The 12,791-nt window shown below is 40.9% G+C and overlaps 1 protein-coding gene across 2 annotated transcripts; it reads right to left on the bottom strand.

Annotated features, from left to right (window-relative positions):
- Positions 1-183: 183 nt before the first annotated feature.
- rag1 (recombination activating 1) lies at positions 184-12,646 on the bottom strand. 2 transcript variants are annotated; one of them, XM_058766926.1, is made up of 4 exons: positions 12,414-12,646; positions 5,374-5,700; positions 4,133-5,268; positions 184-3,254 (listed from the first exon to the last, which is right to left on the bottom strand). In XM_058766926.1, the coding sequence occupies exons 2-4, from the start codon at positions 5,679-5,681 to the stop codon at positions 1,507-1,509; spliced, it is 3,192 nt and encodes a 1,063-aa protein (XP_058622909.1). In that variant the 5' UTR covers positions 5,682-5,700; positions 12,414-12,646; the 3' UTR covers positions 184-1,506. The 2 variants fall into 2 exon arrangements, with proteins under 2 accessions (XP_058622909.1, XP_058622908.1); XM_058766925.1 differs by lacking the exon at positions 12,414-12,646 and adding an exon at positions 6,810-7,075.
- Between the last annotated feature and the right edge of the window lie 145 nt (positions 12,647-12,791).

Here is a 12,791-nt window from a genome sequence, read left to right as displayed (position 1 = left end):
GAGCTTGTGGGGTGTTTTTTTCTGCTTAAATAAAGAGAAATAATTTTAATGAGAAATATTTTAACTGTGTTTTTATGCTTAGAAATTATATATGTCTATACAAACACACACATTATATTGTTATACACATTATAACATATTACAATAAATAAATAAATAAAATTGGATTTTTGGATTATTTATTTTTATTATTTCCCAAAAGGAAAGGAAGTCAAATGTAATTTATTACAAAACATTTATACTCAATCTGTTAAAAAAAAAAGACAAAGTGTGAATTCATGAATTGCAACACTCACTGTAATGCTCTTGCAAAATGAAAGAAAAAAATAATGATGGGCAAGAACATTACCAGTGCCTTTGTGCAAGTCTACAGAACTTTTTATCCCAATTATAAACTGTGCAATGCAGTGTTTTATTTCAAATATAAAATAACAAAGCAATTTAAACACTTTAAATTGTCACTTGTGGTTATATGACAAATTAGCATTTTAAATTGTTGGATAATGTATCAAAGTAAGTAAAAAATCAAACACATCAATACACAAAGAAACCAGTAAAATCAATTCACAAAGAAATCAATCAACTGAAAAATAAAATAAAATGCATTTGTAAAGTGAATCAACAAAATCCTCTCAGTTTAAGAGAGCACAGTAAACACAATGATTTAAATCTAGTAGTATTAAACAAAATAAGAGAAACATGATTAATAAATTGAGGTACAAGTTTAAGTGAATAGCCCACACATTTCTAAACTGTAACACATACAGTAGCAATAAAGAAATTTTAACAATAGTCAATAGATGCTATGGTGTAAAACACATGCTAATTTCTTCCTGAATATTTGAAAATGTGTTTGTGTGAGTGTCATGGTGCAAATGTCCTGTTGGACCTGTAAGATTGAAGACCGAGGTAGATTATAGGGTAAATGTATGTAAATGTGCAAATGCTGTAGCATAGTGTCTATGGGTGTTCATAGTCATTTGTGGACCAGTTGAAAACCATCAAAATACTGCACTGCTAAAATAACCCCTTTTTCTTTAGACCTTCTGCAAAGGAGACAATTTGTGTTACCTAATTTCATTTTGTCTTTGTCCTGTGTGATATATTAATATAGCCATCGTAAATGTGGGGCTCTTTTAACACAATTTCAGTGACTTAAAACTCCCTCATACGTTTTCATAAATAACCCTTCTGTATGAATTCGTGAAGGTGTCACAACCTGGCAATACAATAAAATCCCTCATATTTCACAAGCAGCAAGAGATAAAACACAGACAATTTGCCTGTATAAGCTGTGGAGGAAAAAAGACTGCCCATACAATTTTATCTCTACCATAAAACAATTTAGCTCACGTTTATGCACTGGCTTCAAAAAAATAATGAAGTGAATAATAAAGCCATTACACATGATATTACATCTCATCTCAAGAAATAAAATCAATTACTTAACAATATTTTCATTAGCAAGAAAAAGGGTCCATTAAAGAAAGTCAATCAGAGAAAAGCTCAAAAATCTGGGACTTCAAGAGCCATATCAACTTCATCTGGGGTCTCTTCTGGGTTGAAAGTGGCCTGCATTGCTTTTGCTGAATTCTTGTGAGCCTCCATAAACTTCTGAAGATACTTGGAGGTGTACAGCCAGTGGTGTTTAAGTATATCTTCAAGTTCAAACATTTTAGACTGCCTTGCATTCATCTTTCGAAAACGTCTGAACAGCTTGTTCCCAGACTCATTGCCTTCACTGGCCCATGCTCCAATAGACCCGTCTCTCTCAACAATCTCAGGAACATGGGCCAGAGTTTTGTGGAGGTAGTTAGTGATTTTTCCATCATAGCGGTACTTAAATGTGGTGGAAAGCAGATCAGCAAATTGCTGAGAATTGTAGCTGTATTGACAGAGTTGGTCAGGGCAGTCTCGGGAGGGACAGGTGGAACGCCACACAGGCTTCATCTGGAGGTAGAGGTCCATCAGTTTTCGTAGTGCCTCACGCCGTTCCTCAGAAGGAACCAGCTCGCAGACCACATCCACAGCTTCACGTGTCATTAGCCGACGAGCATAGTTTCCATTCATCCTCATCACAGGCTTGAATTTCAGCTTCTTTCTTAGCTGTTTGTCCAGGGTTGACCGCCAACGACGGCGTTCCTCTCGACTCGGATTGCTCTTCTGGTAGACTTCGCCAATCTCATCCTGAAAGATCTTGTAGAATTCAGTAGCATTGCCAATGTCGCAGTGCAGGGCATCTAAAGTAGGCTGGGTCTCCATGAAAGGCTTGGCGGAAACACCTTTGACCCGGTCACGGAGCTCATCAGCAGACTCTGAGAAAGGATTTGTCCTCCAGATCTCATAGCGCTCAAGATTTTCGTCGTGGCTACGTGTGATGGAATGTAGCACCATGTTTTGAGATGCTTCAGCTCGGGTTGAGTCGCAGAGTGTGCATACATAAGTGGAGCCTGATGCTTCTAGGCCTTCCATTTCGCGAACCATCTTCTCATCGTAGCCTGTGCCCCGGAAGAAGAACCTAAAGGATCGTAGCAGACCACCAACCGATAAAATAAGCCGACTTTCCGTCATGGCTTTCCGCTCTGCTACCACAGGTCCCAAGATGGCCGTCAGGGTCTCGTGGTCGGACTCGTCCACAAACATGAGGCACAAAGGTCTGCAGGAGAGCTCAGAGTTTGGCTTTTGTTCCTGAAAGATGGTGATACCATCATCTTCACCCTCAACTCGGATGGAGATGGACATGATTGTGAAGGAAAACCTCACTGCCTTCTCAGGAACCGCTGGGCCAGATCCATGCTTCTCACTGACATCTCCCATACCATCACATGATTCTTTCACCACAACGGTAAAACCGGATGTGCATAGGCTGTCATCCAGCTCCCTCTCTCTCAGTCCTTCCATTATGTCCTCCTCCAAATCTTTTAATGCAGAAACCAGTGCCACGTCGTAACGGAATCTTCTGGAGATGGTGTCCGCAGGGACATCGTCAACAAAGGTTGTCCAACCAGAGAGGCCATCAATGATGCCCACATTCCAGGAGCTGGAAACGTTTTTTAAAGCTGGCTGCCACTCAAACTGGTGGAACCCAGGAAGAAGCTCTTTCTCAGCATTACGTAGGGTGTGCAGGGGCTGGAATATCTGGCGACCACTAGTGGCCTTTACAGTGCGGTACATCTTGTGGTACTGACTGCAGCTGAGGAAGGTGTTTACCCTTATAGCCAAACACACTGCAGGATGCAGCCCAAATCCCCTGCCTGAAAGAGAATACAGAGGGAAAACAAAACTATGTGAGATAGAATCAGAAGCTTGAATTCATAGAACTGTTTATCCAGAATAAACTTGAAGATTGTGAGCCTGAATGTGTGATTATGTGCCTATGTGTGTTTGTGGACGATTTCAGAGCACTATCAAATGAGCGCTAGCATATCTGGAATTCTGATTGTAATTGCAGCATGTAATATGTCCTAATTGTTCTAGATTAGCGAGATTATTAATGCTTAAGTTAGAAGAGAGGTGACTCAGCTGGGCTGGAAATACTGATCTATTGGCTGATGATGAAAACAGGCACCAGCTGGGCCCTGTTCCCCTGGGGCCGAAGACAGTATCTATGTCATTTGCAGATACAAGGGCTACTGATGTTGTTTTCATCCTAACAGGCTCTTTACAAGAATTGTTATTGTGTATTGAGTCTCACATGTGCACGTACACACACACATATTCAGTAAAGTGGTGATTATTCTATTTAAATTGACAGTGAGGCATGCAAGAAAAGAATTCATTAATTTTTGTTGTGTAGATAACCTTGTGGACGTGTTCAATTCATTTTGTGCATCTACTGCAGGCAGTAAATGTGAACATGATTGTGTAAAATTACATGTTAAAGTTGTTGTTCTATGAAAAATGAGTACAATTATCTGCAGTCAGGCAGTGAAAATTAGACTAGTTCATTCTAGAAAACAAATAATAATGCCATATATTAGATTGTAAAAATGTTATATATTCTTATTCTTGGTGGCTCCCGAGCTTATGTGAGTAAGTCAATAATGCATTATCTGTTCATTCTAGTTGTATTTGTCTGACAACGACTGCTTTGACAGTCACATATTGTGGGTGATATGTTTCTTGGCAGTACCTTGCATCATAGCTTCCAGTTCATCTGCTTGTTTGTGTTCATTCCCAGCTCTCAACGCCAGAAGGAAGAGCGTCAAACAGACTGACTTCACATCCCCTCCTTCCTCCTTTTCAGCAAAAACCTTCACCTGGTTCTTCAAGTCTCTCAGCCTGTGCTTTTGAGCCCGACGGGTCAGCGACAAAAGGTGCTGTCGAGGACGCCCACCTTTGTTGACCGGCAAGTAACCATCAATATTCTGGTCTGAAGGTGTTTGTTCTTCTTGAGACTCTTTTTCATGGTAGTGGCTGAGGCAATGTTCCCTAAAGGAGTCCAATCGGACCCAGTCGCTGCATCCTTCTCTGGGGCACAGCAGAGGGAGAGAGTTGAGGGTGGCAAGGAAAAATTTGGCTGGCCTGGTCAGGTGGGATGGATTTAGATGTTGGTTACAGGTGGGACAGTTTGGGCCCAAAGCACGACTGTATCTTAGGATGCAGACCCGACAGAACAGGTGTCTACACGGTGACTGGACAGGGTCAGAAAGCAGATGATCACATACTTGGCAAGTAACAGCATGTATGAAGTCCGCTGGGACTTCGGTGGGGATGAGCTTAGTGCTCAGATGGTCCCTCTGGCATTGTGTGATATTCTTTACCCACTGTCCTCTCTGAACTGATAGTTTTAACCATTCTTTCCCACCTGATCCCACAGTATTCTCTGTGGTCTGTCTCCACACTCTATTGGCCCCTGAGAATTCCGAGGAGTCCCTTTTGATTCTCTTTGGAAGGCTGTGTGCACTTTTAAGTGGTTTAGCCCGCTTCCTTCCTATTCGCTGAAAAGAGCTCTTCTTAGGGAAGCAGAGGTCACAGTTGGAGGTGTGGGGCTTCCAGTCTGGGATTTGGGTCCTAGTGAAAGAACAGAAACCTCCTCCCCTCATGGCAGCAGTCCAGCATCTGTGACAAAAAAAAGATGGATGCACCGTCTCCATATCGGTTGTTACATCCACCTTGAAGACCTTCAAGATCACTTCCGGCCAGGTCAGAAACTTGCAGCCCATCCTACGCAAGGCACACCGGCTGGACTCTTCCAAGTCTCCTTGGACTTCATGCGATGGACCTTTAGCCTTCCGTATTGAAAGGCCACAAAGGCGACACAGGCATCTGCAAAAGACACAAGTAAATTTATCTTGTCATGTTCCAAATGTGCACAAGTTAAAACAACATTCAGAATTCACACAATTGACTCAATATTATTATTAGACTCACTTGAGAAGATTCATGTGTGTATCAATTTCCTGCAGCTTAAGGTCCACTCTCCCTCGAGCACTCTCCATGTTTTCCTTACTCTTCCCTCCAAAACAGAGCTTCATAACACTGCCTGGAGAGCCTGCCACCTCTATTGCTACCTCAGGCTGGTTTTCCTTCTCCACCGGTGTTTCATTAGGCAGAGGGGCCTTCTCCATGGACCTGACCCGAAAGAGCTTAAACTTCCATTCCGAAAACTTAGGATGTGACAGTTCATCAGGCATGGAGGCTCTGGGAGCATCTTCAGAACTCCACCTCCCTTTCTCCATGGCGTCAGCTTAGTCTCAGCTGCTTTCAAGAACGAGAAAAGAAAGTGTGAAGGAATAAGATTAATTCTTTATGAATCAAGAGTTTATGAGACTATGAGATTAGCTTGGCTGCCAAGGAATATTCTTAGGTGTAATAGAAAACGGTGGGGGATTGGGGGTTTCAGGCTTACAAATCCACAAAAGAAGAGCAAAACAACATTATTTCCAAGGCTGTGACACAATCAGGCAGATTTACTTAGGTCTACAAGCGTAGTTTGTTAAAAGCGGCCCTGAAATCCTAGCCCAAACGGGAGAGCTTTGCTCTGACCGAGAGTACAGCATTATACCATAAGTGGCATTTAGCGCCTCTGTAAAATGCATGAGACAAGCGTTCAGAAATCGATCTGCTGCTGAAAACTTCATTTCTCTCCTCCCTAACACTCCCGCTCAGGGACCCACCATGTCCTTTTTCTATCCCTCATCTTTCGTTTAATTTTTTGCCCCTCATCTTTCTCAGGTACCAAGAGTTTACTAAATGCACACCTCTAGGGCTGTCAATCAGTTATAATAGTCATTTACTGTGCTGAACCCAGAGTTTAAGTCCACGGAGGAGCATGCTGGCATTTAATGGATTACTCGAGGGAAAGAGAGAGAGGCAAGTCTTATGATGCACAGCCACTGACTAAAGTCTGATGAAGGGAAATTGTAATGCCAACCATTCCCTATGAATCAGATTCTATCCTGTGTTTCAACCATGTCACTCCCTGAGTGTGGTGATCTGCATAAATACACAAATAAAAACAAGGACTACCTCAGAAGTCACATCACTCGGACTAGTAGTAGCTGTCAAACCCTTGCAGACTCTCAAAACAACTGTGTCACGATGTGACGCTCCGCTCTCATCCCATCCGCGAGAACGTAAAACGGTCCTCTTTCCTGATCAATAAATCAACAAACGCTTACCATAACATTCCCATGGCGAGTACATGCTGGCATTTTCTCTCTTTCGCTCTCTTTCTTTTTCTCCCTCTCAGCTTGTGTTTGCACCCTGGGTCTCTGCAGCTATGAACTCTGAAGTGAACTATTCAGACATGCATACACACAAACAGCTGAGAGCATTCAGTCTGTCAGTCAGCTGGGTTGTCCTACCTTGTTTTTGAGGCTCAGCTGGCGAATTCTCCCTTGGGGCCTTTCCGCATGGGGGCACAGGGGAGGCCTAGTGCGTTTTTGAGTGCGGATGTCTTCCAGGCTCTCTATCTAAGACTGCCTGGCTGGATCTCAGTCACTTGGTGCTCCTATAAAACACTGTGTCTCTCCATAGGAAGAGAGTCCTATTTATACCTCTCTGTGGGGTCCTTAACTGCCACATTTTAGCACCTGAGATGGGAGGTCTCGGGAAGGGGGTAGGGTGGGGGGTGATGCTAACCACAGTTACACACAAGCAAACATACACACACACTTTTACTAAGATACCTAATGAGGACATAGGCTTCTATTGTTGATAACACTTTATTTTTATGGTCCTCTGTAGACATTCTGTTGACTGTAAGTAACTTTACAACTACATGTCAACTACCAGTCAGAGTATTAGTAGTAATATCTGCTAACACTATTCTGATAGAACCCCAAACAGACATTCTACTGAATATAAGTAATTTAGCAAGTACATTGTTGACCAACCCTAACTTAACAGTCTGCTAATACTCTACTAATACCCTAATAAGAGTTAGTTGACATGTAGTTACCTTTAGTCAACAGAATTTCTAAAGGGGGCCATCAAAATAAAGTGCAATCCTATTGTTTTAATTACAATTAGCATACAGACGAACTCTTAACCAGAAAAAAATATCAAAATCAAGACATCCTTAAAAAAGGGATATTTTGTCATATTTAGCAAACTATTTCAAAGTAAACTCTTATACACACATATACACCAATATGAGACATCATAGACCTACGATCTGCCTACAGATACTTCAATACACAACATAAACCAAGTATTTTTGACACACAAACGCACATGCACAGTCTGCATCATAAACACGTGTCAGTACAAGCCACATGGATACAAACTAACGTATCCCCCTGCTGTTTTCCCCCGGCGCTCTCTGAAACTCATCTCCAGCAGGTGGTCCAAACCAACATGCTGCAGCTCTGCTATTTGATCCCTCTCTATATAGAAAAACAGACGCTGTTAAAATACATCAGATCAGAGGAATCCAATAAAAGAGAGCTGACAACCATCTACTCAAGGCTGCCTGACTAAAATGTCCTTTACAGTGTATTCAAAAGTTGGAAAAGCATAGCAAGTTTAGGGTATAGTCCGACTGCATTTGACAATTTTAGATTCCTGCTGACACAAGTTTATTTTTCGTTATCTTTTGGGACAAATGACCTATACTAGGATGTCACTATAATGAGCATTATCTCTACAAGTGGGCTCTGTTGCAGTCCCTCTATGAACGGTGTTGGTGTCATCAGAAAATATGAATTAAAGAGACTTATTCGTTGATAAATAAATCAAGGGTGTTTTTGCAGAAGAGTTATTGTGCTGTAATTGGTGCTATTCTGTCTAGACTTCTTGGTGCGGGATCTGACAGTCTAGTCATTAAACAGTCACCAAGTGCCTGCAAGCATCATGTGGCCTGTCTCATCTGAGAGCCACAACTTCTGAAAACCAAACAAAGAGTAAACATCATAAATAATGTACAGTGTAGGTCATTCTACAACATGGCCACCATTTGTGCCCTATTATATACATGTATAAAATGACTTTGACAATGAAGAGCTGATGCAATCCTTTACTGTGTTGATATAGACAACAATAATTATACTGTAGAATGACCCATATAAGATGACACACCGAAATATGAAAATTAATGATTTGAATTCAAATTATTTAAATCTATTTAAAAGGGTGAACAGAGAGAGAAATAAATAAAACCTCATTATTGTGAGTAATAAAGGGACAGAAAGTGATTTTTATGCAAAAGACAGTTTGCTTTCGGCCAAATTATAATAGCCAAGTCTATAAACCGAGCAAAATTAGAAAGGTCATTTAAAATACCAGTTTTTACAAGTGCTCCTTCATCCTTCACAAATATTCCTTGAGGGCCTGAAAAACAAAGCTGACATATAGCATTTGATTGATCGTGATAGAGGTTACATGGGTGCATGTTTATTGACTCATTAATGTTTTGTACTGCATCATTTACAGGAACAAATCACACAAAATTACAAGTCTGTTATCATTTACTCACGTTCATGACGTTCCAAACCTGTACGACTTTCTTTCCTCCATAGAATACAAAAGGAGGTATTTCGCCAAATGTCCAAGCTGCACTTTTATATACGATGAAATTGGACAGTGATTCACACTATTAAACTTTAAAATGGAGAACAAAAAAAGTACATCCAATCATTTGTGATTCTAAAGTCAAATGGGGTTGGAACAACATGAAGGTGAATAAAAATTAACACTTCAAAATTGTAGTTACCACTGCTAACAAACCATAACAAGGTGTAGTTTTTCCAGTAAGATGCTATTTTTTGGTGAGGAAATGTTTAGCAAAGTTCACCTTCTGTAGGCAAAAAAGCATTTTTTTTTTTCTAAGAGGGTCATGTATTCTGATGAAGTCATATTTTCATGTCAAAGCTTACAATAGTTGCTAATTAAGAGCGTAACTGTTTGCATTCATGTGGTGCCATTAGTCAGTAGCCATCAGGGTAAATAAATGATGACAGAATTTTCATTTCTGGGTAAAATTAACTCTAAAATTGAAGTTAAGCCTGCCAGATCCTTCAGTCTTCATAAATCTAAAGAATGAGAAAAACAGAAAGAAACCGTAGGTCTGTTGCCATGGCAAAGCAAACAGAGCTGCAGATGTCCATCTAACAAACAAGTGGTGACCCCTAGAGATCTGCGCCTCTAATTGACTTGTTATTGATAAGCCCAATGGCAGTTTGATTTATGTGAAAAATGTCTTCAGTCGACAGCCACCTGGCATTAAGCTGGGTGTTATTCTCCACTGTGTGTGTGAGTTTTTGGGGAATAGTTGTTGAGGTGCTGTTATCACCATCTGAGGGGACACCTGGCATGTGGGGTCAAAGATATTGGTGTCAACACAGAGGGCAAAATTGAACTGCACACCAATCAAAGCACGCTATTTGAGTGAGGAGGTGAATCATTGACACGCACAGTCTTTTAAAGGTCACTAGTACCTGTTTAAAGAGCTTTTCATCCACTGACATTTATGTGATGTTTTTATGACGTCAAAGCGGTCATTTTGGTTTTGATTGAATAACTCACTGTATTGAATCCCATAATTCCCTGAAGTGCTTGGAAGTATGAAGCACCACTGCCAGTAAAGCAGAACACTAGCGTAGCTTTTCCTGTAAGAAGCTACTTTTTGGCGAGAAAATGTTTAGTGAATTTAGCTAGTTACCCTGTGCTGGTACATTCTGTGGGCAAAAAAAAAAAAAGTTTTTTTTCTAAGATGGCCATGTATTCTGATGAAGTCACATTTTCATGTTAAAGCTGACAACAGTTGCTATTAAGAGCTTAGCTGTATGCATTCTTGTGGTGTCATTAGCACTTAGTAAAATGGCTTGATAATCAGGTGATTGGCAAAAAAAAAGTTCAAATCGAGCATCCATTAACAAAGCTGACAGATTTCAAAACACATACTTCCTGTGCTAACCATACAACTGCAATTGGGAAAGCTAACGGCTAGCTTTCTCCAGGTATATCAGACTTCCGTTTGAAAATAGTAAGTATTTGGACAGTTTCATGTTAGTGGCGCTAGAAATTAAACACTCATTATTAACTCATCTTTAAATCATAAGAAGCCTGTAGCTTGGAAAGCTATTGTTTCAAATTAGCTTCCCAAACAGTGTTGTTATGCAATCAGATAAACAATTAGAATATGTAAAACTCATAAAAATATATTTGTGGAGTGGACGAGGCCCTGTTCCAGGGGGTTTAACAAATTCTTCTTCTTCACAGACCGTCCTTTTTCATCTTTTCGCCGTCGCTCCTTCCTTAAAGTTTATTTTGTAAATGAATATTCCAAGCAGTGGCCCTGAATGCACAGCCATTTGTCAAAGTTAGTTGACAGAAACTCTCCCTCTCTTTCTCTCTCATCACCTCCCCCCGAGCTCTGCCTAATAATCATTAATGCAATTATCAGGACACACATTATTCATTACTGTCGTTCCATCTCTTTTTTTCTCTCTCCGTCTGTCTATGTCTGGTCCCCTCTCACCCCTCATAGATGTGGCCTGGGAGAAATCGACGTGTCGTTGTGTCTGTCTGACCAATGTTGCTTTTGCTGCCCTCAGGTTCTGTCGGGTTCTTTTCTGCCACTCTACTGAAATTTAATTAACTTCTAATATTGTGCCAGTCTGTGTGTCGTACAGGCTTTTCTCATTATCCAATAATACAGAATTAGACTCAATCTACAGCAGAGAAGACGGCGTTTGTATTCTTCAAACATGCAGTAAGACCTGCATGTGTTTGCGTGTGTGCTCAGACGAAGAGCTCACCAGATGCACGCTATGTACTCAAGTAAACCTTCGGCGATGAAGCCCGTCAGCTTGAATCCGGGACAGCCGGGTGAGAGAGAGTGGATGGAAAGAAGCCGGGTGTCTTCAATCAAAATAACAATGCTCTTTAATTCTGCTTTAATTAAATCTGCTTTTTCCCCAAGCGAGGCGCAGGATCAGACAGCCGCTGGAGACTCGCAGCCCCGCAAAAGTCTCTCCTCCGACTGGGTTTGTGTTTAATCATTGCGTCTTTACACTCTGTCAGAGAGCTTTCTATTCCAAACTAATGCTGATTTACACAGCCGGCCTTCTGAATGAGAAAAGCTTAGAGACGTGTACACTGAATCTTCTGGATTTTGACATTATCAGATTGTGTGCAGATAGATAGATAGATAGATAGATAGATAGATAGATAGATAGATAAGATAGATAGATAGACAGACAGACAGACAGACAGACAGACAGATAGATAGATAGATAGATAGATAGATAGATAGATAGATAGATAGATAGAAACTAACAGAAGGATAGAAATATATACAAACAGACATTGACATATAGATATAGACAGACAGACAGACAGACAGATATAGAAAGACAGACAGATGGATAGATATAGATAGACAGAGAGATATAGACAGAGACGGATAAATAAATATTGACAGATGCATATAGAAAGACAGATATAAAAGGCACAAAGATAGATATAGACAGATTGACTGATATACACAGATATACACACATAGACATACGGATAGATATAGAGAGTTAAATAGAGATAAATAGATTTCTAGATCCAGACAGTCAGACAGACAGACAGACTTTGTTAATATATTAAACAGATTGCAAGCTGTCTTTGTCTTTGTGGTTGTCTGTGTGTGAGAATGAAAAGATGAAAAGAGCAGCCCTGTCTCTCTATCAAGACTAACCCTCGTCTGTCCCTCCAAAGTCGATTCGGCAGGAAAGACAAACGGCGTCCACTTTTCACTGTGAAGTCTGCTTATTATTTTCCTGTCCTTTAAATAAAAAGTCCATTATGAGAAATGGCAGGGCGACTGTGGCCTTTTCAGCACCACTGGTGTCATACGGCAGCCCTGAGGACAATAGAGCCCCTGACACAGGTGTTAATTCAGGGCCACCTTAAACAGTCTGATCTTTAAATCTATTCACTCTGTAATTATAATGGAGGAAGGAGGGGTGAGAGTCCACCTGTCAGAGCGCAGAACTGTGTCCAGAGCACCGCGATACGGTGAGATCGTGGCCAGTGAGCATCTGTCAAAATCTATCGTTTGTTTACAGCAGGAGATGGCCGCTGGGATAGCATATGGCAGCCACTGATGGGTACGGTGTGGCAGTCGATCAGAGACAGAGATGCAGAGCAGATGCTGGGTGAAGGATTCGAGAATGGGGCGCTTTGTGGCACCCTAGATTTCATCACTCAAACGTTGCTCAGTTACTCATTTATGCATCATCCTACAAATAGAGAAATAAAACATAAAACAGAGAAATTGTATTGAGAAATAGACACAAATGAGACAGTTGTGACAAGCAATTAGAGTATAGAGTGTAAAAGAGTCTAAAAAGCGA

The sequence above is a fragment of the Onychostoma macrolepis genome, chromosome 25, assembly GCF_012432095.1.
Source record: "Onychostoma macrolepis isolate SWU-2019 chromosome 25, ASM1243209v1, whole genome shotgun sequence".
Taxonomy (NCBI): Eukaryota; Metazoa; Chordata; class Actinopteri; order Cypriniformes; family Cyprinidae; genus Onychostoma; species Onychostoma macrolepis.
This window is presented reverse-complemented; position numbering and strand designations above follow the sequence as displayed.

Coding starts and splice junctions, on each gene's coding strand:
- rag1 (XM_058766926.1), bottom strand. CDS start 5,681: ATGGAGAAAGGGAGGTGGAGTTCTGAAGATGCTCCCAGAGCCTCCATG. Junction 5,269..5,373: donor ACACACATGAATCTTCTCAA/GTGAGTCTAATA, acceptor TGTCTTTTGCAG/ATGCCTGTGTCGCCTTTGTG. Junction 3,255..4,132: donor ACTGGAAGCTATGATGCAAG/GTACTGCCAAGA, acceptor ATTCTCTTTCAG/GCAGGGGATTTGGGCTGCAT.